The sequence below is a fragment of the Colletotrichum navitas genome (assembly GCF_030913465.1).
Source record: "Colletotrichum navitas strain CBS 125086 chromosome Unknown LY79scaffold_186, whole genome shotgun sequence".
NCBI classification, from domain to species: Eukaryota; Fungi; Ascomycota; class Sordariomycetes; order Glomerellales; family Glomerellaceae; genus Colletotrichum; species Colletotrichum navitas.
The window spans coordinates 9,908-37,280 of NW_026850732.1; the positions used below are offsets into that span (position 1 = coordinate 9,908).

Below are 27,373 nucleotides of genomic sequence, written 5' to 3' on the forward strand. Positions count from 1 at the left end.
TATATTAATATATTAAATATACTATCTATAGTAAAGGTAAAAAGTATTTAGTATTACTGCCTATATTTAAGCTTATTTTTTTAATAAGGTACTAGACCTTTTAGTACTTAGCCTATTCTCTATATACCTATATATTTATTAATACTTAACTTATTAATAAATACTAATTACTTTAGGTAATACTTATAAATAGTATATATTTAGCTATACTATAATATCTTATCTCTTTAAGTAATAATAATATAAATTAACTTTAAAGTCTAATTAGCCTTATAAAGTTACTAACTAATCCTTAACTTATATACCTTTATATTAAATTACTTATAAAAAAAATCCTATATTTTTTTAAGAGTAAGGTTATTATAGTAAATAAAGAGCTTTAATAACTTATATAGTTATTATACTTCTAACTTTATATAGCTTTACTAACTAAAAAAATAAACTACTATATAGCTAGTTACTTTATAATAATAATATTATTACTAGACTATATAAGTACTATAACTTATTTATATAGTAATTTTTTTATTAGTTTTCTTAAATAACTTTAGTATTTATATTATCTTTTTTTACTTATTCTTATTTAACTTTAGTACTATTATATTTATTTAAAAGTATATTTATTTAATAATAATAATAAAAGATAATAAAGAAAAAGTTATTATAGACTTTATAGACTTTACTTCTTTATATAAATATATAGTTAGTATCTAAGACTACTTTTATAGCTTTAGTAACTTAGTTACTGACACGGTTAAATAGGTGATGGATTCGATGACTAACTAAGCTAGAGCTACGGCTGGCAACGGCCGGTCTTATAGACTGGCGACAGGTGGGGCCCAGTGGGGCACCAGCTGTCGGCAGGATATCGGCCCGACCGATGGATCCATCGGCAAGGCCGAGAAAGTGGATCCGAAGGTCGGCCGCATATTGTCCTGTGACAGTTACTTAGTAAGCTAGCTATTATATATATAAAAAAGGTTATTATTAATAAGTAGCTTTTATATAGGTCTAAATACCCTTATTATTATTATTATTATTATATATCTTTAAATTATAACTATTAAATATTACTAAAATATAGATTTTATATTTTACTGCCTAAAAAACCTAAATTTACATAGGTGCTGTATTTATATAGCGTAAGCGCATGGACTAAAAAATAGGTTTTAGACACTGCTAATGCAATGGACTGTAACTCCACCTACCGGAACAATCTTGATGCGCCTGCGGGGTTTTGGCATTACCGCGAAGGGGCTATTTACCCCGTATTTGACCTCCGGATTCAGGGGTTTCCGGGTAGCGTGGATGCGTTTATCCGGATCCTAAGGACGCAGGCTTGATTACTCTCGAAATTAAGCAATTGCTGTGAACATTGGGAATGGTTCCACGTTACATGACGTATGTTTATTGCATTTCAAAGCAACGAATCAATTTACCATTGCCTAAGGTCTTAGCTTGCGTGCCCTTGCTAGCTCGATCAATTCAACTGTCCTTACCAGCTGTGACTCTTTGGCATCCTTACCGAGTACTCTTTGCCAACATTTCCGTATGCTGGACCTAGTGTTTTGCCTTGCAGTGAAACATGGGTAAATCGGCCGGCCGACTCGCTGTAGGGCTCATTCATTCATTCCTTCACATCTTCTAAAGTGGCCCTTTCTCCCCCGTATTGCGGTTCCCTCCACCAAATTCGCTGAAGAGACTACTGCATCGCGACTCAGAGGCTTGCACTGTCTTAGTTAACCAATAGTGGCCAGCCTATAGGATTGATTAGACTCCTGGCGATGCTGTTTCCACGGAGTATAAATTCTTCTATCCCCCTCTCACAGGCAGAAAACCTTAAGCCTAAGACCATTCATACGCAGCAATCATCATGAAGGCGTAGTGGATCCCCCGCCTCGCAATCTGTTTCACCCCGTTGTTACACCACGGGGTTCAAATGCTTTGAAGGCGAAATAACAAGGATCAGATAAATAGATGATTGTTTCTATTGTTTGACCCAGTAGTAGACCAAACTAATACCCTGGAACTAAACATCTCAGCCTATCAACAAACTTTGCGCTATGCCATCTATATCAAGCAAAGGGGATGATGTAATCATTATTAGGGCCAGTGTTTTCGGCCTGAGCACAGCGGTACACTTATCGTGTCGAGACTACAAGAACGTCGCAGTATTCGACAAGCAACCATACCACAGGAGTATGTACTTGTACTTAAGGGTGCCGACGGAGCCTCTGCAGGTAAGTGTCCTGGAAATGCAACCGCATCCCAGATGTAGTCTAACCGTAGCTCAGATATGAACAAGATTATTAGGGCGGCGTATGGCTCTCAGATAGAGTACCAGGGTCTGACGATTGACGCTCTGAACGGGTGGAATGTATGGAATGAGGGGTTGGCCTCTGACAAGGCTGTCCCGCCCGGACCGACCACCAAAGACCGTGTTTTTGTGGACAACGCTAATCTTTTATAGTCAGATTTGGTAGTTTTGCCACAGTTCGAACAGGATATGGTCGAACATATGGAAGCAGAAGGATACAAAAATACCCAGCTGATCACGATTGATGGAGGGCACTGAAAGCTGGCGGCGGAGCAAGGATGGGCATTCGGCATCGACACCTTCCACCGCCAGAAAAGAGGTCTCAACACAGCTGGTGTTCTGGAAACACCAGGAGGCATGGCTGTGGCCGACAAAGCTTGCCGGTTTGCTCTATATAAGGCTGCAAGCCAAGGGGTCAATTTCGTTCTAGGTGAGAACGCCGATGCTTTTGAGTCTTTCATCTTTAACGACAATAAGATCACTGGCATCAAGACCTGAGATGATAAGATGCACTCTGCGAAGCTCACTATCCTAGCTAGCGGTGGGTGGACCCCTTCCCTACTTTCCGCAATGGATGGGCTCTGTGAGGCAACGGCAGGGTCAGTTTTTTGCTGAGGATCCCACGCGAATCCTAGCTCTTTGACCGTTTCGCCCCAGAAAACTTCCCCACATGGACGTACAAGATGTGAGAAGGCGCCGAGGGTGGTGTGTATGGCCCCTCACGGGACGAAGATGGTTGGCTGAAAGTCGGCTACCCCGGAACGAAATACACCAAATTCATCGTACAGGCTGATGGCAAGGAGGGTAGTGTTCCATTTACTTGGTGGTCTGCTGCGTCCTCGCCTGGCAAGCCCCAAGAGAGCGGCGAGCGTCTGGCGACAGTATCCCAGAACGCTCTGGAAGTTGTCCGCGCTTTTCTAGCTGAAAATCTTCATGAAAATCTTCCCGAGCTAGGCGCCGAAGGAATTGACATATCTTTTACAAGACTTTGCTGGTACGCGGACAACTATGACAACCATTTTATTATAGACCATGTCTCTGGGACAGAGGAGTCGCTTATGGTGACGACAGGCGGTAGCGACCATGCGTTAAAGTACCTTCCTAACATTGGGAACTGGGTTGTCAATGTTGTAGAAAAGGAGGACTACGACCGGACCCCGCCGGGACTGTGGAAATGGGGGCAAATATGAAAAGAAGAAAAGCCTTACGATGTACCCATGGAATGCATTAGAGGCCCGAGAGCTTTGCAAAACATTACTATGGCATCTGACGTCGATATTAGTGATACAAGTAGTTAGAAGGAGGTCATCTCTTAGCTTAGTGTAATAACATATTCTTATAGCCCACAGATTAGGTACTAAGTAGTGCAGTATTGAAGTTTGTCGTACAGTCAGCATGGTCGTAAGAGACTTGAGTATATAGATCTATAGTATTGCCTGAACAGGGTATAACATATTAAGGCCGTCTCTAAGCTGTATAAACATATTAATTAGTCCTAATGCTACTCTGACTTGAACAAATGTCTCTATCTTTACAGGATCCTGCCCTAGAGTCTCCTTCTCTTATGATTCACAACAAGATCCCTTTTGCTGTATCACAGATGAGACAAATTCGAAGACTTCTGGTATTTCTATTAATTTATTTCAGTCGGTACGGCAAATATGTCTTTTGGGCTTGGCCGACACGCCTGCTCTGGTAGGTTATCTGCTGCAAACAAGATCAAACACATTATGGCTAAGATGTTGACAACCTATGATATCCGCCACCCCAACCGAGTGAAAGAACAGTCTCAAAATATCCATACAGGGATATAAGCCCAAATGCCAATAAAGGAATTTCACTCGGAAGGATGCAAAAATGGGTGCGGTGTTAGAACATCAACATCAGATCACTCAACACAAAATCGTTCAGGACATGTAGAATAAAGGGCATAGACTGGATAATTAGCTCTTAGGTACTAGAAGGGAAATGCTAATGTACAGATAAGCCGAAGCAACCCAAGAGTGTATAGGACATAGTATATGTGTTTAACAACTAAATCCTGTGATTGGAAGGTCAATTCTAGAAAATTTATTTTTGCTTTACCCTATCTTTGTAGTACAATGATACTAGAGCTTATTTAATATGCATATAACCATTGAAACGAAGCAGTAGGTTAATCTCTAGATATTATTTCCTTTCTATTTACTGGTAACTTTTGAGTTATTTGTAAAAAGAAATGCGTTTAATATCTTACTTCCTATTTAGGATGCCATGGGAACCCTAAATGTCTGCTGTCGTGTGCTAGGTAGAAAATGACTGCTTGGCCTAAAATAAGTCTTCTAGAGCCTTGTCAGCCCCTAGATCTTCCTTTCCGACGCCTTTTTCTATTTACCCTTAACCATACTCTGCCTCCTGCCCACAGGCGACATTACAATAAGTCAAAGCACCCACTTTCCAATCACCCCCACATTAGGATCACCCAAAAACATCGCCATTATAATAACTACTAGTTACCTTATTTGATTAACTACTAACACTATCTAGATACTACAATAATGTAACTTTCAGCCCGACTAGGTAATTCAGATGCACTGTATTTATCTATACTACTTTTATTCCACTAGCCTCCTGCTACGCTTGCTACACCTCTTTAGTTATTACAAACTTTATGTTGGCATCTATATAAACAGCCTCCCGTTTCCTAGGTATACTGTTAGTAACTTAAGTTTCTAGAGGGCTAATTATTTACTAGGCAAGAGCTGGTATATATTTTCCCAAGAAGAAGGCGCATCGGACATTAGTTGCCATTCGTATTGTCTAAGACGCAACGGCTCGATCAAATTCATACCGAAGAGAGGTACCTTCGTATCTCAAGAATCGCCCATTAGTCCTAGAGGTTGTAATAAAATTATCAGTTCACAGAGCACAGGCTCTGGCGCACTATACAAGCCCGATAATTCTGATATCAATTACACAGACGACGTGATACTAGACTCAATGGATATAGATAATACTTGAAGAAGTTCATCAGTATACTTTAGCAAACCTTTAAAAATTGCTTTGAAGATCCCTTAAGTTGTAACAGACACTCGTTTGGCTAGCACATTGTATTGTGCGTTGCTGCTAATCATAAGGGCGCTTCTGAACCACTTTTTTCTTAGATATTGCAAGATGCTGATGTTGGTCGACAGGTTGAAAATGAGAAGCTGGGTAAAATGTGTATAAACATTTTGTCCATCCATGCTCCGAAATCCTGCTTAACAAGGAGGCTCTAGATTATTATTTAACAGACTCGCGTCGCATTGCAGTCTGTTTGCAGTGCGGCAAGAAAAGAAAAAGAAGAGCCCATGAGAGAAATCCTACCCTTGAAGTCTCTTCATCTAAGGGGACGTAACTAAACTCCAAACCTAAGCACACGTGAACTATTGAAAGCTGTCAAGCGAAGCATTTGGAATTGCTTTCAAATTGCCTGCTTCGTTCGAGACACAAGATCACATGTTGCTCTGGGTATAACGAAGGTGAATTTTCGTCGACTTCGGTTGAGGGGTACCTGGACGTGTTTAGGGGTGCTTACCTCGAGTCCCCGCCTTTACCCCAGGCGGAGTCAAATTGGACGTTATAAGACTCTTTGGTTTGTACAAACACCCTCCAATTCTACTGTACGCTAAGCCCCTCAAAAAGTTACACTAGGGTCTGCAAAGGTATTACCGTAGACACTGGGATAATTCGTCTTTGGCTAATGTATCCGTATGGGCTAACGAGAAGAGGTATGGCGGCCGCTGAATAAGGGCTGGCGTACTGGCAGAAACAGGGATCTGGAGGTGGCGAAAGCAGGGGTTAGTCATGTACGTCAGCATGAAGTTAAGGCGGAAGAACAGTGAAAAAAGGGCAAGTGGGCAAGTGGGTGGGTTGACCGCCTTCTATGATAGGCTTAGTCAGTTGACGGCCGTCATACCTCTTCTCGTTAGCCCATACATTAGCCAAAGACGAATTATCCTAGTGTCTACACTACGGTAGTAATATTCTATCAAACAGCATGGACTAACGATTGAGGTAACTTGAAATGGATAGCGGCACCCTGCTTGGTAAATGTTCTTCCTTCTCCTCTCCATACTTCTCCGCATTACCCCAGGTTCTCCCCATCTTTTCCGGGTGTAATTTTATCAGGTAAACAATGCCGTTGTATGCGTGGTTTCATTATATAAAGACTTGATGAAAGAAAGGAAGAAAGAGCCTATAGTTCTATCAATCTATATTCGAATCGTCGCCATGTTCAGGTTTTGCCTGATCAATTGTGCTGCTGTTCTCGGCGCCGCTGCCGCGGCCACTTTAGCCCCAAATGGCAACGCAACAAACCCGATTGTTAATCTGGGTTCTGCCGGTTCCTATCTAGGTGTCTTGCAGAACAATGGGACGTACGCAGAACTGAGTACTTGCGCAATCTTGCAGACACGACGCTGACACATCGTCTAACCACAGCGTGGTATCTTGGAAGGGTATTCCATATGCACAGCCACCCGTGGGAAATCTGCGCTTCATGCCACCACAAGCATTGCCGAGCCTAGGCCCGACACTTGTCGACACAACAACAGATGCGCTGCGCTGTGTACAATTCGCCGGTGCTCCATACGGCGTCATCAACAGTAACATTGTAGGTTCACGAGCGGGTCCCGGACAGGAAGACTGTCTCAAATTGTGGATTTGGAAACCAGCCAGTATCCCGGCTGGCGCCAAGCTGCCAGTAATGTTATATATTCATGTAGGCTAACACAAGGTACTCCCCTCCCCAACATAATGCTGATACTAGTTACTAGGGCGGCGGGTTACAATATAGCGCTGCACCCAACAATGACTTTAGCGATTGGGTTGGCCAGAGTCAGAACTTCATTGCCGTCAACGTCGGGTACCGCCTGGGCGCATTGGGTTTCATGGCACATCCCTCTCTACCTTCTGCCAACGCAGGCTTACTTGACCAGCGCTTTGCTATCCAGTGGATCAAGAAAAATATTGAAACGTTTGGTGGCAACCCCAACAATATCACTATCATGGGCCAGTCGGGAGGTGGATATGCTGTCGCTGCCCAGATTGTCCTCTATGATGGAGATAACCAGGGTTTATTCCAGAAGGCTATCCCACGCTCCATTCAGCGATCGCCCATGTTCCACGTCGGAGACCTCACAGATCGCAATGCACAATACTTTAGGCTACTCAACTGTACCACGGGTCAAGCTGAGCTGGACTGCTTCCGTCAAGCATCAGTGCCCGCGTTGGTGAATGCATATAATTCCTTGACAAGCTACAAGGCATCAAGCGGGTAAGAATGTCTTGACTGTCTTATTGGGCATGACAATACTGGTACTGATAAACTCAAAACTTCTAGACCGTTTCAGAACCTGACTTTCGGACAATCTGGTGCATTTCTACCGATGATTGACGGAGTAACGTTGACGGATTCCGTTACACGACTCTTTCAGCAAGGCAAAGTGGCGCGTGTCAGCGTGATCGCAGGCTTTGTCAATGATGAGGGAGCTAACACAGCTCCTCGCAATTCGACGACTCTGAGTCCCGCGACAAATTCAATTTGGAACTTGACAGACAGCCAACTAAATCAAGTCGTCAGTTACTACCCAAACAACGCCACTTTCGGTTACACTAGTCCAGACAATTTCTTCCTCACCCCCTTCAAGGCCTACATAATGTCTTTAAGCCCGTTTGGCGAGGCTGGAATCACTGGCTCAGAACGAGTCGTCAGCAAGGGTATGAGCAGTGCTATGGGGTCGAGCCGCGTATGGTCGTTTCGCTTCAATGCGCCAGGTATTTGGGTCTTCCTGCTGCTCTTGTTACATTTGCCTCGAAACTAATCGTGTGATACAAAATGCAGGCGTTGCAACCTCCGGTAACCTGACGTATCCTCTCAACTATGTTGCTCATTCAGCAGACAATTCCTACCTCCAGAACGCCACTGCTGTTATGACACCTCCCGAAAAAGCTATTGCACTCGAGTGGCGTGCTTACATTGGGTCCTTCATCCGGACTGGTGACCCTAATGCGGAGAAATTGCCCTTGTCGCCTACATGGCCAAGTTATGGAGCTCTCGGTGATTATATAAACTCTCCTGTCCGCCTCGTGCCTCAGTTTGCGTACTCTAGCAATGCCAACTCGAGCTTCCCTACCAGTACACAGCTCGAGGTTGCACAGAAAGCGCAACTTGAACGGGAGGATTGGTGGACATCAAATGCTTTGCTGGAAGCCACCAAACTGTAGCTAGTCAGTTAAGTGCAATGTCTCTTCCTGGGACGAATCTTACTCAGTACCACAAGAAGTTAGTACAAGCCGGTAGACTTTTTGAATAATCAAGAAGCAGTAGGTAATGGTATATATAATCTACAGACGCTAACCCACACAATGTATTCACTCCCTAAGCGCCGCAACAAATTACAATAACTAGTTACAATTTAGCATGAGTGACAAAACTATCAAGTCACTACAAAAGTTTCCAGTATCAAAGGTAATGTTTTCATTGTTCACCCTTAGACAGCGGTAGCCACTGAAACGTCTGCTTGCCACAATTGACGGAGTGAGCGTTTAATATGTAAAAGTTTCCTATAGCCTTCAATTTTAAGACAAGTCATGCCCGTTGCAGCTTTCTGGAATTCGGTTTCTGTCACATTTCATGCAAAGGTATAAGCCCAACATACAAGGTCTAAATTCGCACACCTGCTAGTTATAATGGCCAGATCTCGCATGTGGTCATTTACAGTCTTTGTATCTTCATAAGAGCTAGCCCATTTTTTCACGTTTCTTTTCTGTATTTGCAACTGCCATTTATGGGGAAAAGGTCCCTATCTGAAGTCCGGCACCGCTATATAATTGCATATTAAGTGAAATATGATCTATGATCAATGGTTGCTTGATATGGTAAATGCACTACAATGATGCCCGATGTGATCTTCAACGCTATATGTTGAGAAAGGGGTATCCGGCTTCCTATGCTGAGTCTTTTGATGTAAGAAAATACTTAAAAATTTTGATATAAGATACTGGCTTGAGACTGGTTTACTCCTCTATTTACTAGCTTACGACAGAACATCAGTTTGACCGGCCTTAGCGTAACATCAGCATCCATCTTACTGTGGGATGGGAAACAACACCGCGGACAGACATATGATGCCCATAATTCCATCTTGCCTTTTAGCCACGATCCAGATTTCTGGGCCGAAAAACAAGTCCATATCCACTCGCTGCACGCCCTTGATTTCAGTTAAGAAGAACCAAGTGAACATGATTTCCAGCACCTTAAGACATCCATAAATCGAAAAGGTTGCATACTTGATCACCACCAAGACCTTGAATACGTAAATATACACTACTGCTACCGCGGAGTAGGCAACGTTGAGTAAGTGTTTAGTCGAGGAATTCAGGCCAAGACCCTCAGTATTCGACATATTTTGAGCGATCCCTCATCGGCGTTTGAAAAATGAGCATATGTAACGGACAGAGGAGGGGAAAGGAGTGGTAGGATAAGCATGTATATTCATTGTTCGAACCATCGATAAGTGCTATGATGTTGCGACGTTGCCGTCATCATCAACAGTTCCATGTCATCAAACCAGCTTTTGTTAGACATGCCAAATTGGACATTGAAAGGTATAGCCAGGAAATTTAACCTTTGTTCCTCCCGATTTCTCAGCAATTTGATCAGATATGTTCCCTGGACAGACTAATTGATTCCTCAATAAGGTCACCGTCGAGAAGTTTAGAATCACTTGCAGCCCATGGGTGTTCCGTTTCAACAGCCCAAATGAGCCTTGCATACTTTTCGCTCCTCAGGCTGACGGTGAAGGAGAAGTTTCCAAGATGGGATACGAGACCAGGCGTCGCGTGGAACTGGGGCTCAATATCTCTGCCCTGGTCGTCGACTGCTTTTTGGACATTGAAAAAAGCCAACATCCGCGAAAGAGTAATATAAAGGCTCTCAATAGCGAGGTATCGGCCTGGGCATATTCTTCGACCGTAGCCAAAAGCATGAGCTCCAGGGTCCGGTTCATTTCGAGGCTCAAGAAAACGATCCGGATCAAACGATGACGGGTCCTTGTAGACACAAGGATCGTGCAAGAACCACCAGATTGAAGGAAGCAGATAGGAATTCTTTGGAATCCGATATCTGTCATAGAAGATCTCTGTATCCGTGACATGCGGTGTGCCGATGGGTACCACGGGAAACCAACGAAGTGACTCCTTTACCAATGCGTTGATGTAAGGAAGACGTGGCTGATCATCGAAGCTGGGCAACCTGTCTGGTCCAAAGACACTGTCAATCTCCATCTGTGCTTTCTTTTGCACGTCTGGAAACATCAGCATAGCTAGAACAAAGCTGCTGATGGTTGAGACGGTTGTGTCGGCCCCGCCACCGTACAGTGCCGCAGCAGAGACTTTAATGGCGTCCTCATCCTCCTTGCTCAAGTTGATTTCGTTCTCACTAGAGTTACCAAGGTCATCCACAAGGGAGGATACAAATGACTGACGGTTCGTGCCGTGTGCCATTTGCTTCCGGACAAATAGGTATGGAGCGTCTACTGCAATCGTGGTGATTCTCTTCCACTGGCGCCCCACATGCTTGAAAGAGGTGAAGGGAAATCCTTCAGGAAGGTAGTTGAGTGCTGGTAGTACGTCAACGGGCCAGGCCATTGGAACAAATGCACGGGAGAATTTGTCCATCATGAGCTGGACCAGATTCGTCAACGGATCGACGGTGTCCACCTCGATAGAATAGCCGTAGACAATGTTGAGAATAATCGCAGCTGCCTCCCTGCGTATTGTGAATAAAGATTACTTCAAATCAATCTTGCTATATCAAAAACCATAATCAACTTCTAGGTATTTGTAGGTGAACGTATGTCTTTGCACGTGTCATTAAGTCATTGGGTGTGTTTAAAATTCGGAAAAGAAAGCGTCTCGACTCTACGTATTGTACGTTTCGAAACTCAGAGACGCTTTTTGTTGTACCGAGGACTTGGTGGACCAGCTTCCGGTGCTGACGAAAGCGAGGGCCATACTGCAGGGCTGGTAGAAAAACACCAAAGCCACAGTGGTCATTAGCAAAAGGCTGGGTAGGCCTGTTTGACGTTTTTATAGAATTCCTCTCCAGAAGGTGCAAAGCTGCTTCTTCGTCATGGATCAGGACAATTGTTTGACCTGCGACTGTGACCGAGCTGACTGGGCCGTAGGTATCCTTGAACTTGACCCAATATTGATATTCTGCTTTCCCGGATGGGGGAAGATCTCTGACGTTTCCGAAAATGGGTAGACCGCGTGGTCCAGGTGGCAAAGGAGAACCGGTCGGCCTCCTGAAGAACATATAATAAAGGCCAAGCCCAATGAGGGTAATGATGGTCTGAGTGACGATGATGTCGGCCATCGTTATTGCAAACAAGTTTAGGTGATAGTGCAAAGGATATTAAATAGATCGATAAAACTTTCTCCCCTCTCTCTTATTCCCAAATCCCACACGCTTCACAGTGGTCCTATGATAGGCTATTTGGCCCATCAGATAGGCTACTCAGGTGCGAACAATCAGCACCACGAAACCATCAATAGTAATATGCTCGGAAGCGGAGGCGGGGAAATAGTGCTGACAAATCTTACTGTATGTTTGTACTGTTATAGTGAAGTTCTAAGATACGAATTCGAAGCTGTGGAGCTAATGATGTGGCTAGAGATAATGCTGTTACATTATGCTGACTACTCGCAGATCAGAGGTTCTTGCGTAGGTATGCCGTCGCAGGCCTTAACAAGCTATCACCTACAGTGTCCTGCCTAGGAGTACCTGTGTAGCCCCGAGCCCGTTGTGTTACGATTAGGAGGTGCAGAGCAATATGGTTAGGTCATGGGGCCAGGGGCTAGTGAAGAGCAGAGAGAGAAGTACAAGAAGAGGAGGGGTTTGCAGAGAGGCAGGCAGATAAATTAGGAAGTCGCCACAAGTGATAGGGAACGTAGTAGTAGAAAATCGGTGCTAATTGAATTGGACCAAAACAAGGGTCAATTTGATTGTTGCTAATGATGATGCAGAAGGGAAAAACACCCCCTCAGTGCTGACTATCAGGTCCTGATTTTATGACCCATTGGTACGTACCCGTACCTTCCAGTAGTAGCAGCATAGCTGCAGGTGTAGCATAGGATAAGGCGTGCCGCTACGCGCCAGCTTCTCCACAGGTCCCGTTAAGGCGTCGTCCAATGCATTGACCGATTTCTTCGTCAAAACAAGCTGTTCTATTTCTTTGGTTGCCCGATGATCGTCCGAAGGCGTCAACATCAACATCGACTTCATTTTCATTCACCCCCATATCTCGGTTAGTATTAGCGCCGCCCTCAATCTCCGGGTTCCACCCCTTGCCGGCATTGTCTACGCGGATCTGTGACTGGCCTCGCTCAGTGCCGACTTCAGCGGCAGGCACAAGATTCCTGAGCACGTCCACCTGTACGCATAGCAAACAGGTTGAGGCCGCCCTCAAGCCCAGAGAGGAAGAGCTGGAGAAGGGCCGCCCAAAGAACGAGGGCCCATTTCTATCTTTCGCTCTCTGACGTGTCACAACTGACAACATGGCAACAGACGGCTCGACACTGAATCCAACGGTGACTAAGGGCAGCACGGCGAAGCTCCTCAAATAGATGAATGGCTTGGCGCCGCTGATAACACAGATCTGTGCATTGGCACATCATGGTTGTTATAGAGATAGATAGTTCAGGTGCGCCACTCTGGGTAACCGCGTTGTCTAGAAGATAGGCTTGCATGTCAACATCAAAAACGCTAGAACAACAATGGGGAAAAAGAATATTTACCAGGGATTAGTATATTTTCTAGGTTGAAATCAGGAAGCGATAGGTTATCATGATAATCAGATACCAATCGACCTGATAAACGCCTTTGCAATCGAAATTATCAATATCGTCATGAGTTCAAGAAAACTAACAAAATAAACGTCAAGCAAAAAAAGTCTTACTTTGAAGAGAACATCACGAATTTACCCTGTTGACTAATTATGTACAAAAGCCGCCAATGAGCAGCTGTTTAATCAGTTCGGGTCAAAGAGAATGTGGACGAAGAAATAAAATATATTGTTATTAAAGAAGCTAGTTCAAGATCCATACTTGAAACCTATTAGCAGGAAGCGAAACAAGTGAAGTTATCTAAACATCTTACAAACCACCATAATCACGACCAAAACCACCCCCTCAATTACAAGATCGAAACATTTGACATGCCCGAGTATATCAAGCGGCCCTTTACACCGGCTTAATCTCGTTAAGGGGTGCGCAGGGCCAAGATGGATGCTGGTCGGGGCTTCCGTGCACGACGTTGCCAACAATCGTGTAAAGATTCTGGCACAAGGACATATTGACAAAGCCGGGGCTATGGTTGCCCATTTCTGACCACAATATGGCTTGAGACTGAGGCGAGACGTCGGTGTAGTTGGGGTGGAAGACATTATTCATGTGACCGCCCGCGACATAGCCATTGTAGGCGGCGGCGACTATATCTTCCTTCGTGACGCCGCCCCACCGGACGCCATCCATGGTTTCCGCGCCAAAAAGCGTCGTGAAGGGCCAGTGTTTGCTTTTCATGACGTCAGCACGGATGGAGGGGAAATCGGTGCTCAACTTCACGCCTTCGCTCCTAATGTCGAGGAGATAGAAGAGTCTGTCATTGTAGCAAGCGGCAGCCTTGGCATGGTCACTGTCAGGCAGGAAGGGCCAAAGAGAGGAATCTCTCTCGCCCTCGTTCATATGGCAAGCCAGATTCGTCTTCCTGTTCAAACGTGTAAGCAAGTGTGATAAAGACACTGTCGGGGTTAGAGAAAAATGTGGGCGACTTACAGGACAAAAGGCCTCTTGGACCACTTGCGAGTCTGCCATATAGACACCATAAACCTGGGGTAGAAGAGCTTCTGGAGCATCGCGGATACATCGTTGGTGTTAATATCATCCGGTGCGGCGCCCACGAAGCCGTTGTCTAAAGCTGCTACGAGAAAATTCTCCGTCTCAGTGTCGTTGGGAGAGAAAATGTGCTTGACGTAGGCAGTTTCAGAGGCTTTCCAACTTTCGAAGACGTCGCCCATCAAAGCACCGATAGATCCATACGAGGGATTAGGATTCTGGCCTCTTTTTGTTGTGTCCGGTGAGCGACCGTGCTAAAGAGATCCAAAGGTTGTCACTTACGGAAGCAAATAGTCTTTTCCAATGGCCCAACCAGTGAAGATGCTGTAACTGAGAGTGGTTGATAATTGCGATCGCCAGACCTGGGAGAGGACGGCGCCAGCGGCTTGTTCGACAGGCTTGGCAAAAATGACTAAGTACTCGAGTAAGACACACGATACAACAACCTTGGGATCAACTGGGTTGGCTTTTTCAGGGTCGAGAGCTTACAAAAATTGTTCATGTAGGCCTGCGCAATGCCAATCAAGCCGTACGCAACATTGAGGAGGATTCTGCTTGTCTGGTCCTTTTTTGGGTCCCTGGGAGGCGGCACGGAAAAAACTTCGGCAAAAAGGTCCATTTCGGACTGGATATCCTGCTGTGCCAGACTGAGTGCCTCAAAATAGCGGTTGTGAAACTGTAAGTATGTTCGTTAGCTTTAAGCCGGCATTCGAAAAACGGCATAGGATGGAGAAGGAGGAAAGAGGGCAGGCAGAAGGGTCCATATGACTGACCAGATGGAGCTTAGAGAACGAGTTCAGAATAAGATGTCCAGCTGGATACTTAGTATCTTCACAGACCAACGTGCTCGAGCAAGGCACGTCAAAGATCTCCGAGCACCGCCAATGTTCCGGGCCGCCGAAGAACCAGGAAACAAACTCGCTGAACTCGAACTTGACTTCGTCGGGGTTGGTGGTGTAATTCCGCCAGGCGGCGAGGACCTCATGGAGGGCGCCCGTTGCACCGGCCGCCTCCCATCGCTTGTTGGGCAAGGCCTTGGCGTCGACGATGACACCACTACAGTTGACTGTTCTCCAGTCAACAATGGGTGCGGCAGATGTCTCGTTCTGGGCTGCCGCAACTGTGGCAGAAGCCAAGAAGAGAGCGAGGTTTGAGAAGAGCATTGTCCCAGGTAATGAGACAATAGACCTAAGGAGACAAGGCGACTGTCTAATTCTTGAATGGTATGCTGATAAAGAGCAGAAAGAACTTACTTGCGTGTTAAAGTAACGGATTACTTATAATACTTTGCGGTCTCATGATATTCCAACACTGTGAATTGTCCGGGAAAAATCGCGGATCAAAAATAGTTAGGCTTACGGAGAGCCCGAAAATTTTGGTCTACCAAATATAGACTCTATAGAAGCTGCTATAGAATCACATTAAGTTGCTTTTTCACAGAGTTCGAGTGGGTATAGGTGGAAAGCTTGTATCCATTCATGGAACCAAAAGAAATTGTCTCAAAGTAGGATTTGGCCTTATTGAGTTAAGTTGGTTAGTATCAAGCTAAGTCAAGAAGTGAAGCTTGTCTTCGCATAAGGAAAGCCTTGGCCGCAGACGATTATCATTTCTCCAAGCACCCACTGACAATACTACTATCGTATCAATGCAATAGGTTGATGTACGTAAAACCTGAATCGTGCTACTCGCCTTACGCTTTCTGCAGCTATTTTACTGTGGAGCCGTTGCTACATAGAGGTCTGTTTCTTAACTCTCAAGGTGGATTGCAGACCATCAAGGTTGTTTATAATTTGTTTACTACTACGTCAATCGACTACCATGGTAGTCTGGTAATTAATTTCTCGTAGTATCCACCAAAACTTTTTGTGGAGTGTTACTATTTTGATCTGTGCATGGTGGCACCTTAAGACAAATGTTTCTTCATTTCCTCGAGTCTGATTGGCTGTTTTCATCAGATAATCGTGACCAAGAGCTTCGTGCGTTAAATCAGCCTCACAATGTAACGAAGGAAAAAAATAGCTCGGCTAGTTCCGGCGAAGAGAACCTCCAATGCTACTGTCTTTCGGACCATTGTTGCTTAAATACGCTCATAGAGCCAGCAACTTGGTTACGCTTGCCAAACTAGCAGTTTGGATACTCTGAAACATCTACCTGAGCGCACCAACTGCACCTCAAAAGATTCAGCAAGAATGTTGCTTTTCAAATCGTAGGTCGCCCCCCCACATATACACCTTATTCCTCTACCTTGATGGCGACTAATGAAGCACAGACAAGCCTTGTTCTACCTGGCGTTCGCTCAGCTCTGTGCGTCTGCTTCCATTGACACCCAGGACATCGCTCCGCGTGATGCGTTTCTCGACAATTACGGCAGCAATATGTGCAACCAGGTCGGGTGTGACGTGATGGCCTGCGCCAAAAACCCTGACGATGCCCTCGCCGTGGTGTCCGGCGGAGTCAGTCTCATTGTAGGTCCTGACTGCGTCGGATGGGAGGAGGGCAGTGTTATCGAACAGGCACCCGGAACCGACAACAAGACTTGTTCTGACGGCCTTACTCTCTACAAAGGCAGATTGTGGATATGGCGAGCCTGGAACAACGTCGGTGCGAAGAAGTACTACGCCGAGTTTCTTGACTGGGAGAACTTTAAGGGCGCCAAATGTTGGGGTAAGCAGGACGTTAAGTGTCAGAAGAAGGGGACTAAGATGGCGCCTTCGGACCCGGACACCAGTCTTTGTGTGCCGTGGGGTTTGTAAGGGGACTATGGACTTAGTACAGGTGGACTTTTTCCAGGGTACCAGAGTATGTATCATCTCAGTCCTCCGAACTCAGACTAAGATTGATTTCGAACGTAACTTTAGTTCTACAAAAGCTACGGCTTCCTACGAGCGTTAAAGTAAAGTAATATTAGCATAATTACTCTTACTTCTTTTTATCTACTTCATTATAGTTTATTAAATAGTTACCTGTAGTTAGTATAATATTTCATATAAGGCAAGACATATTTAGGAATTCCAGGTTCTAACATTAACCAAGCTTACCACAGTAGGGTGCCTACCCCTGAATAGGCACAACTGTCTAGTAGATTTAATTCTATCTTTCACTACCAAGGTCTTAAATACCGTCCCTCTAGGTACTAGGACTCAAGCTTACTCAGCCACTTCTTAAGCTCCTTGACAGTAGTACATTCAAGGAAAACTTACGCTTTTACTAGGATGCCTAACTCTGTCTATAACTTCGAAGCAATCGTAAAAGACATTAAAGAATCTATACCTAGTTTAAAAAAAACTACCTTAGCTAATAAATTATCTATATCCAGTCCTGTTTTACTTGCAATAAGTTAGATATCTGTAGTCATACGCGGAAGACGTTGCTTAGCGTCTTGTGTTTTTAGAGGGCTGCTTTTTGCTAGCACTGGCGCTGCGCTAGGCTCCTTAATGAGCATTAGATATTGCCGTCGTGGTATAGCCGTGATCGCGCTGAATAGCTTTGCGTTGTTAAGGCCAGAAAAGACGTCGGCCTGACGGTGACCAGGGGGTCTTCCTCCTTTTATCGCGTTCTGTTGCGGAAACATGACGGTCATGAGAGCCCGCGAGATACGCTTGAACTTGATGCCTACGTAGGCCCCCATGATCTTGACGCCGCGTAGAAGATAGATGTTACCTATGTACGCGCCTGTCTGGCCGTCGACAGGCAACATGCAAACGTAGTTGTAGTAAACCACGTTAGGGCTGGTCTTAAGGGGCTCTGACTCCCACCCCAGGCCGCCAAGGTATTGCTAGCTTTACGCAAGGACAGAAAAGCCTGGACAGTTCTGTCTTGCTCCCGACAGTTTCGCACAAAAGAGTCGCACATGGGATGTGGCCCTATATCAACCCAAACAGTCTTGTTGTCGATCAACCCCTTGGTCTCAGACGCCCTGATTGTGGACTCGAAGTCAACAGGCTCGCGGGTTGCCCGCCGCATATACGTCGCGTTGGTGATTTGTCTATTAGCCACGGTTTCTACCAGGAGAGAGGAGAGTACAGGAATCTTGGATGCTTTGAATGTGGCACGGCGAGCGGCGGTCTCAAAGTCGTCAAGGATGGAATCCCTTTGGGCCAAGTGGAAGGCAAAGGTGACGTCGAGAAGCATACACTTGAGGCTTAGGCTTGCCTGCAACAGAGTGTCGCGGAGAGCGTGCAAGTCGGTTCAAGTGCCGCTGACGACGGTATCCTGGCGTCCGTTGATGCACGAGACCTCGTATCGAAATTTGGTCTCGCTACCACGGCATAGATGGGCAATGTGTTGGGCCGAGGCCCCACGGATGGACATCATGGCATGGCTCCCAGGCTCGCATGCAGTCATCATGAATTCTGCCTGCTTGCCTACAAGGAACAGGGTGTTCGCCACCGACAGGACGCCAGCGGTGCACATGGCGGCATATTCGCTCTGGCTGTGCCCAATGACGATGCTCGGTGTGATGCAGGAATTGCCAGTATTTCGCCGAGGCGGACTGAAGGACAACCAAGCTGAGCTGGGCCATTAATGGAGTCTCCGAGATGCCTTCACCAGGGCCCACAACGGTGATAGGCCCAGCTATAAAAGGGCGCAACTATACTTACAATGGCTTCCACGACAGTGAAGTCCCCTACAATAATAAAGATTCCTCAAACAGCAAACGGCCTTCCGACCGAGAATTATCCCGCAATACCGACGCCCTCAAGCAATCTTGGCCCTTCTGACAAACAGGGGCAATTATTAGAGATGTCTCTAAGGGAGTTATTTACGTCAAATGTTTCCGTAGGCCACTAATCACTAACCCTTTCTTATACCAGCTATTTGTATTAATGATGACATGAAGCTGGGATAGCTTCGTGTGGCTAGTACCAGTGGCGAGCGCTACAGGTGTGGATTACCAACGACAGACCCACTTAGGGATAGGTATTTTTACCCGGGCCTACTCTCTCGTATGTAGACTTAAAATAGGTCAACGACTTCTCTCTCATGTGGAACAGACGCTGCGGTTCATCACATATTAGAAGGGAAAAAGCAGCTGCACTACAAGAGGTAATTACCTGGCTATAGGACAGCAAAATAATAAGAGGTGGGGAGCAGCGCGGCCCATTTTATTAATGACCCGACCTACTGTTAAAAGAAAGTTTATTATCCTCCTGTCTTGAAGGCTCAGTAAGCATGGCCACTCAAGATTTTTGAGCTGTCCCAGTCACGGTTCATTAGGTATTTCGCAAAACAACAGGAAATATCATGGCAAATTATAGCTCCACCTTGGGTCTTGAGCTCTCCCATATCACTTCCGTGTGGGAGACCATCATGGCGTTAATTGTTGTCAGAGTCTCCACAATATGCGGTGCCGGCATATTCTTATTCTGCATTGTTAGCTGGATTACACGAGGTCGACCTTTTCACAAACGTCCCACAATGAATGTCCCAACGGTATGTCCCATTCTCAACACACCTTTCGACTTTGGAGAACTCTTACTCCGAGGTTACTTTGAGTATCCAGACAAGCCATACAAGATCGTTGGGCCAAGTTCCGATCTTATATTGCTACCCGAACGGTACGCATCTGAGTTGGGGACTCATGGACCTCGAGAACTCAGCTTCGGGTCGGCTATAAATGACTTTTGGATGTCAAAATACACCACGTGGAGGTACCATTTGGACGATGAGACTGCGCGTAAAACATTCTTAGGAAGTCTTAAACGCGACGGTGCACACATTGTTTCGGCCCTCGACGAAGAAGTTGAATTGGCGTTCACGGATTGGGAAGATCGATATTTACTATCAACCAAAGGCAAAGACCATGCCAGTTGCAGTATTGCCGATAGTTGGACCGAGGTCTCAATGAACCCCTGTCTTCGACCGCTGGTCAACCGCGTCTTCGGGAGGATTATGGTCGACGCTCCATTATGCCGCGACCCAGAGTGGGCTAACACCGTCAGCGGGCTTGGCATCAAGTTGATGATAGCGGCTCGAGACCTTCGCGGAGTTCATGCGTGGTTGCGGCCCGTTGTCAAGCATTTACTTCCGAGCTACCGCGATCTCATGAGGACGCGGAGCAAACTAGCGATGAAGATTGATCCAATTGTGGAGAAACGCCTACTTCAGGAATCAGCATCTCTAGAGAAACCACACGACATGGTTGGATACCAGCTTAAACACTCGGAAGGATGGCGTGCTACAGATGTTGCCTTCCAAACTGGCCAAATTTTCGACAGCTTGTTTGCTGGAGATAGTGAGTGCTCCTTAATAATCCGATGGCGTGGTTCTTTCCTTGATACATCACTCTCACTGGGAAGTCGTCAATCACCCGTTGTGGTGTTTCCCTCAAACTAGACTTTGCTAATAGTAACTTGATAGATCAGATTGTCAATGCTGTAAGCCAAGTGCTACTACAAGAGCACGTAAACCAGATGCGAACTGTTCTTTGTTCGGCTGATCATTTCCAGTTACTACAATGCGTGTACGACCTGGCAGCGCTACCGGAATGTCAACAGCCTATGCGTGACGAAATCCGCAACGTTGTAGGCCAGGGCAATAAGATCGACCTGGAAGGATTGTCACGGATGCCTAAAGTAAACAGCTTCATGAAAGAAGTGGTTCGAATCAGACCGGGTACTGTGGGTGAGTCTACCACCAACCATGAGTTCAGCCTCATTACAAAACGGACCGAAAATCTCTTAGTTTCTTTAAGCTGGTATTTTTTTGCTCATGTAGGCTAAGTTTTGCGTGCCTCAATAGTTGTCATGGCCCGAAAGGCGCTCTGTGATGTCAAATTATCAGATGGCCTCATCATCCCCCGTGGCGTTACAGTGGCAATGCCATCGTTTGCCATAAACCACGACCCAGCCATTTATGGGGATGACGCTGCCTCTTTCAAGCCGTTCAGATTTGTTAACAGCAAAGAAACCATCCCTCCTACTGTAGCCTTCGAGTCGATTTCCGGTCTTGGCCTTGATTTCGGTCGTGGCAAAGCTTCTTGCCCGGGACGCTATATTGCTTTGTGGACTATGAAAGTTATGCTGGCGCGGTTCATTCTTCACTACGAAGTGAGACTGAAACCTGGATCAAGTCGGCCGAGCGATTTCACGCCAGGGGTTCACAGAATTGCACACTTTGTCGGTGATATGCTGATTAGGAGGAACGTAGGGTGAAATTAGCTGAACAAGCCGTTGATGCTGTTAAATTACAGGGCTGCGTAGGGTACATACAATATGTCTTCGCGCAGTTACAGCTCGGCAGTCATAGGCAATGGGAGTATAGCCCAGGAAAGAAAGTTTCTCGCCTGCACTCTCTTCAGCCAGCATCCTAAAAAAAGGACCTGTGTCGACTAGATCATCAATAATAATTCTTGCGGCAAAATAATTTATTTTCCAGTGACTATAATTCTTATGAACGCTCTTCAACCTTCTGTATGACATTTAGAATCGCAGATACAATTTCTTGCACTTGCGCTTCCTTAGAGGGTACTTTGTGTCCATTCTCAAACTCCAAATATGTCACCAAGTTGCTGTCGATATAAGTGTTGATAAGTTTAACTTGACTCTGCCAATGATCCTGCTTGCCCACAATGGACACAGTTGGGACCTTGATTGACTGCGTGCATTGATCTTTGCTGATTGATGGAAACCTAGTAGGCGGCCCTGTTCCGTTAATCAGGACCCCGAACTGAAAGCGACATCACGTGGGAAAGGTGTCTTGCTCGTCGTTGTTTTGCTGTACAGAAAGAATGCCTGCTGCAACGGCAGCGGCAGAAGAAAACCCGAGAATCCCAGCAAAAGTGTTGCGGCCACTCTTGTCGTCAACATTGTCGCCGTATTCATATCTGAGATCCTCAAACATTTCAGTAAGGCCCGCTTCCATGATCGTAGAGTTGCTGATGTCATCCTCAGCGTCTATTGAGCCGTCGAAATCTCGAGGATCATTGGGGGACCAGCGATAAAACGGACCGCAGTCGTCGAAGAAGGGTGACACGCCGTAACCCGGCTCGCATTCGAACGGCCCGGTTGTATAGACAAGGTCTATACCATGTAGCTCTAGAGCACATCTTAGCTGCCGCGTTTGAGCCGCGAAAACCATCGCATTAGTCCCGTCACCATGGAGACAGAGGATTCGCTTTGGTAGCATTGGACTTCCTTATATGAGTAGTTCCTGTCTCGAAACCGAAAGTTTTCAACAAGCTCTACAGCTGATGATTTGTAAGGCTGCAGTGCAAGTAATTATCTCAGAGAGAGGTATGCAGTAAAATGGAACTGCAACACAAAAGGTTCAAATTATTTTTGTTGAACATATATAAAAATACACCCTTTCTGATGATTGAACTGAAAGAGAACACGAAGTTCGGGGTATTTCTTCTCCTCTTCCAAGCTCAGTGTAAATAACTGGAGAAAATACCCGATATGTAATTTTCTGCAAGGTAGACTCTCGGCAATTTAATTCTAGATAATTGAAATTGCCCGTGCGCTCTTCCTAAAACTAGCAGGAAGTTGCAACTAAACGGGTGAAAGTCTTATCTAAAAATGGATTTCCACAATGTTTCCTACTGGTAGGTGGATTCCTTAACCACATACATTCGACCCGGAGAGAATACTACCTATAACTGTTGAAGCTATGTAATTGGCCGCGATATCCTCAGTTCATAGCTTGTGCGTATGATATGACTTCGTAGCATACTTAATTACGTTATCCTGTGTAATGTTTTGCATTAGTGACAAAACGTGCCGTTAGATTTCCGTGTTTTAGGTTAGGAGATTTAGGCTGGCTGGTTAAATGGCCAGATATACGCCAGCGAAACTTCAGTTGTAGGCCGAGGATTATCCGGCGATAAGTCGTCAGCATAAGGACGTCAACGCTGATAGTTACGGCAATGGTCAACATTACAACAGAAATACACCCTAAAAATGACACTAGTATTAATCTACAGACTCTACTTATTCTGTTTATATAGGCTAGAAGGTTTATACTAAGTATTACTTTATTATTTACACACTAATCATTAAATAGGCTTTATATATATATATACTTAGTAAAACGTAGAGGTAAATTAACTTCTTATTAGGTAACTAAATAGGTCTACTCTACTATTGTTGTATAAGCAGTTATATACTGCCTAAGTATAACTTAAGTTATTCTAGCTAACTAAAAGTGTAATCCCCTCTTAAGATAACTAAGGGCTAAATATCTAGTCTATGCCCTTTAACCTTAAATTATAAACTATTTATAGTTAACTAACTAGGTGTTATATAATTATTAGTATTAATATTTTAATACTTACTTTTCTTCTTTTATAATTATATATACCCTTATATTAACTAATTAGAAAGTCTTAATTATTTTCTATAATAACTTTACTTTTAATAAACCTACTATTATATATAAAGTTATGTAATAAAATAAACTCTAAATATACTTTCTTCTAAGAGTAAATATAAAGTAATACTTACTAAGCTAATTAAAGCTATTCTTTTATATATACCTCCTTGTTTAGTTATTTCTAAATAGTTACTTACTTATATAATAAATTCTTACTTTACCTTTGCTTTTTCCTCTACTTTATATATATGCACTTTTTTTCTCTTTATATAATTAGTAGCCTTAACTTCTCCTATATAAATATCTCTTACCTTCTACCTCTTTTTTCTTTTTTCCTTTTTTTTTCCTTATGCCTTTTTAATAATAATAGTAATATATAATAACTTACTAGTATAGTAACCTTTTTACTTTCTTATCTCTCTCTCTCTCTTTCTTATATATTAATTAATTAATTAATCCTCCTCTTTTTACTTTCTATTATTTAACTTCTTATATATATCTTCTTTTTCTAGTTATTATTAACTTTGCTAATTTATAATAGGTCTTTTCTTATATATTATAATAGCCTAGCTTAGCCTTTAACCTTCTATTATTAGATCTATTAGGGTCTAATAGGATTAGAACAGTATAACCTAGTTATACGTTTTAACTAGTAATACTTAGAACTAAGTATTTCTTTTTGCCTTAGTAATTTAATATATAAGGTTTTTTTTCCTATTATTCTTTTACACTTACTAACTCTTATTAATGTCTAGGATAATAAGAAAAAAGTTATTAATTTACCCTTATATAATATTATTATCTATTTTAATACTAACACTTTTTATTATAATATTAACTATTATAGATAAATATTAGAGTTATTAGGTTAACCCTAATAACTTATTACTAGTAAATCCTTAGATATTTAGCTATAGATTCTCTAAGGATTTATAGGTAATAAGTTAGTGTTAGTAACACTAAGGGATAAGTTAATATAGTTAACTATATATATTAGTAGTAATTAACAAATAATAGGGGTAACTATAGTTCTCTATTATATATAAAGAAAAGAAGGATAATTATTATAGGTTAGTTAGTTAAATAACTAACTTATTACCTATAAATCCTTAGAGAATCTATAGCTAAATATCTAAGGATTTACTAGCAATAAGTTATTAGGGTTAACCTAATAACTCTAATATTTATCTATAATAGTTAATATTATAACACTAGTAACTTTCTATAGTACTAAAAATCCCCTATTATTTATATCTAAAAGAATAGCTAAAAAATATAATAAAAACAAGAAGCTAAAAAGTATTTAATACTTTTTACTTATATAGTCTATTATATATAAGAAACCTATCTATTTATTTATATCTTTAACTACCTATTACTAACTAGCTTCTTTAATATATTATTTAGTAATAACTTTATAAATTTATTTACTAGGTTATTACTACTATAAATCTATTATATCTTATAAATCTTATAATATTTATATAACTAGTAAAGGGCTATAATATCTATTATAAGTTACTTCTCTTTTATAGTACTAAGCTTTATAAGGCACTTATAAAGTAAGTATAAGTTAGTATAGAGTATTATAGGTATTTATAGTAGTTTAAGGTAGTTAGTAATTATTATAAAGGTAGTACTAATTATATAGGCAACATTAGTGCTAGTAATTACCCTATAGACCTTAGAGGTAAGTATACTATATATAACTCTTTTATACTTTATTAAGCTAACGTAGATAATATTACTAGTTAATTTAAAGCTTTTACTATTAGCAGTAGGTTACTTAATAATTTATTTATTAGTAAAGACTATAATAAAGCTAAGTTAAAAGGTAAAGTTATAGTTATTTATATATAAGCTATTAATAAATATAAAAAGCTTAGTAGTTATAAAGTTAATTAGTAAGAATTATAGGCTATAGTTAAGGTTATTAGTTTACTATTTAATTTAGTAGTTTAAAGCTTTAATCTTCTTTATTATAGGTAATTAGTGTTAGGCAGTAACTAAATAGTTAAAGTAGGCTTTAGGTTAGTAAATAGAAGTAATATATATACTATAAGTGTATTACTAGATATAATCTTACTAGGCAGTAGGTAATTTCTTATTAACAAGTTAAAGCTTTTTACCTTAGCTTTTCTAATAAAAAGTAAGCTTACTATTAGTAGTAATAAATAATATACTACTATTAAAGGTAATAAAGTTATTAGCTATAAGTAACTACTTAGGTTTTACTATAAAAGTAGCCTTCTTAAGCTTCTTCTCTTTATAAGTAAAGAATTTACTATTTATAAGGCTAATTATATTATCTATTTATATACTAATTAATCTAAAGTTACTATTATTAGGTAATAATATTAATAAGTAAAAGTTAAAGGTTAATAAATCTATCTAGAGATTCTCTTTATAATAGTAGTTATAAGTTACTTACTAGTAGGTTCTTGCTTTTGTAATACTATATAATAGCTTAGTTACTATTATTATTATATTTACTAGGTAAAAATAGTAAATTTATATAGGTAGATAAGTAAAAATAATATAATTTAATAGTATTACTAATTAGGTATATACCTAGGTAATATTATATAACTAGAGGAGAAATCTATGTTAAAGTAGTAAAAGAGTAAAAGTAAAGATTAATTACTAGGCTATTTACTAAATAATAAGTAACTATATAAGAATTATTTCTTTACTATTATCTATATAGCCTTAGATAATAAGCTATAATTTTTTATAAGGCTACTTATTTTTACCTTTTACTTTATAGACTATATATAATTTAAATATATAGGTATTACTATAGGATTTCTTATTATAAGTAATAATATAAAATATACTATAGTTAATAAAGGCTTTTACCTTTACCTTATTAGATTCTTTAAAGGGTTTACTAGGTATAGTAATAATCCTTTTCTTATATAGCTTAATAGTAAGTATATAGTCTACTTTTTCTTTTATAGTTAAGAACACTATAGTTATAGTAAGGTGTATTTTTATAAAAAACATAGGTATTAGGTTCTTTTATAAGTAACTATAGTATTATTATAGTAGTTTATTATTAATAATAATAGTATTATATACTTCCCCTTTAACACTAGGTATCTCTATAGGGTCTTTTTATACTTATATAGTATACATAGGACTATCTTTTACTTATATAGAGTAGTTAGTAGGCTTATCTAGTGTAAAGAGGTCTAGTTAACCTTCCTCTATATAGTAGGGTTTTACTATAGTAATCCTAAAGTTATATAGGCTATAAGGTAAATTAATAGTATAAGTAGTACTATTATTAGTAATAAGGTAAAATAGGCCTTACTAGCTATACTTTTTATACTTTATATAGACAAAGGATTAAAGAGGTAAAATAATAGTATTAGTTAAATCTAGGCTATTATATATAGCTAGTGCTTTATAAAGCTATTACTTTATATAAATTTAGTATACTATAGCTATTACTTTTTTAATAGTTTTAGTGTACTATATAGTAGTTATAGTAGGTAGTAACTTATTAGTTATTTAAGGGTATATACTAAAAATAAAGAGAGTTAAGATAAGGCTATCTAGGCTAGTAGTATTATTAATTACTTTAATAATAAGTTAAAAAGTAACTTTAGGTTTAGTGCTAGTTTCTTTATAAATAATCTTATAGGTATAGTAAAAAAGTATATAATAGCGCTTAATTTTACTAATACTATAATAGGCTTTAATAAGTACTTCTTTTACTTTAATAAATAACCTATAGGTAGTATATTTAAACTTACTAAAGTAAAGATTTAGGCTAGTGTTAGTTATTATCTAATTAGGTAGGCTAAGATATATATTAATTTA

The 27,373-nt window shown here is 41.8% G+C and overlaps 8 protein-coding genes across 8 annotated transcripts; 4 read left to right on the forward strand and 4 right to left on the reverse strand.

The window, feature by feature from the left end:
• Positions 1 to 6,456: 6,456 nt before the first annotated feature.
• On the forward strand, positions 6,457 to 7,617 carry LY79DRAFT_682874 (Carboxylesterase; the record flags this gene model as incomplete). Its single annotated transcript, XM_060564597.1, has 3 exons — positions 6,457 to 6,714; positions 6,779 to 7,058; positions 7,114 to 7,617. The coding sequence occupies exons 1-3, from the start codon at positions 6,512 to 6,514 to the stop codon at positions 7,615 to 7,617; spliced, it is 987 nt and encodes a 328-aa protein (XP_060407108.1). The 5' UTR covers positions 6,457 to 6,511.
• Positions 7,497 to 8,664, forward strand: LY79DRAFT_573241 (uncharacterized protein). The gene is made up of 3 exons (XM_060559452.1): positions 7,497 to 7,613; positions 7,680 to 8,113; positions 8,181 to 8,664. The coding sequence occupies exons 2-3, from the start codon at positions 7,726 to 7,728 to the stop codon at positions 8,561 to 8,563; spliced, it is 771 nt and encodes a 256-aa protein (XP_060407109.1). The 5' UTR covers positions 7,497 to 7,613; positions 7,680 to 7,725; the 3' UTR covers positions 8,564 to 8,664.
• Positions 8,665 to 9,997: 1,333 nt separating this feature from the next.
• On the reverse strand, positions 9,998 to 11,717 carry LY79DRAFT_530122 (cytochrome P450; the record flags this gene model as incomplete). Its single annotated transcript, XM_060556152.1, has 2 exons — positions 9,998 to 11,104; positions 11,193 to 11,717. 2 exons carry the CDS (start codon positions 11,715 to 11,717, stop codon positions 9,998 to 10,000), a joined length of 1,632 nt encoding a protein of 543 aa, XP_060407110.1.
• Positions 11,718 to 13,312: 1,595 nt separating this feature from the next.
• On the reverse strand, positions 13,313 to 15,843 carry LY79DRAFT_573248 (uncharacterized protein). The gene is made up of 5 exons (XM_060559453.1): positions 15,007 to 15,843; positions 14,723 to 14,909; positions 14,516 to 14,645; positions 14,174 to 14,458; positions 13,313 to 14,105 (listed from the first exon to the last, which is right to left on the reverse strand). The coding sequence occupies exons 1-5, from the start codon at positions 15,394 to 15,396 to the stop codon at positions 13,583 to 13,585; spliced, it is 1,515 nt and encodes a 504-aa protein (XP_060407111.1). The 5' UTR covers positions 15,397 to 15,843; the 3' UTR covers positions 13,313 to 13,582.
• Positions 15,844 to 16,422: 579 nt separating this feature from the next.
• Positions 16,423 to 16,986, forward strand: LY79DRAFT_675125 (uncharacterized protein; the record flags this gene model as incomplete). The annotated part of the gene is made up of 2 exons (XM_060564403.1): positions 16,423 to 16,439; positions 16,503 to 16,986. The coding sequence occupies 2 exons, from the start codon at positions 16,423 to 16,425 to the stop codon at positions 16,984 to 16,986; spliced, it is 501 nt and encodes a 166-aa protein (XP_060407112.1).
• A 584-nt stretch (positions 16,987 to 17,570) lies between these two features.
• Positions 17,571 to 18,646, reverse strand: LY79DRAFT_675126 (uncharacterized protein; the record flags this gene model as incomplete). The annotated part of the gene is made up of 3 exons (XM_060564404.1): positions 17,571 to 18,008; positions 18,071 to 18,385; positions 18,437 to 18,646. 3 exons carry the CDS (start codon positions 18,644 to 18,646, stop codon positions 17,571 to 17,573), a joined length of 963 nt encoding a protein of 320 aa, XP_060407113.1.
• Positions 18,647 to 20,646: 2,000 nt separating this feature from the next.
• On the forward strand, positions 20,647 to 21,387 carry LY79DRAFT_682888 (cytochrome P450; the record flags this gene model as incomplete). Its single annotated transcript, XM_060564598.1, has 2 exons — positions 20,647 to 20,857; positions 20,975 to 21,387. The coding sequence occupies 2 exons, from the start codon at positions 20,647 to 20,649 to the stop codon at positions 21,385 to 21,387; spliced, it is 624 nt and encodes a 207-aa protein (XP_060407114.1).
• A 235-nt stretch (positions 21,388 to 21,622) lies between these two features.
• On the reverse strand, positions 21,623 to 22,360 carry LY79DRAFT_595232 (citrinin biosynthesis oxidoreductase CtnB; the record flags this gene model as incomplete). The annotated part of the gene is made up of 2 exons (XM_060561756.1): positions 21,623 to 21,863; positions 21,918 to 22,360. 2 exons carry the CDS (start codon positions 22,358 to 22,360, stop codon positions 21,623 to 21,625), a joined length of 684 nt encoding a protein of 227 aa, XP_060407115.1.
• Between the last annotated feature and the right edge of the window lie 5,013 nt (positions 22,361 to 27,373).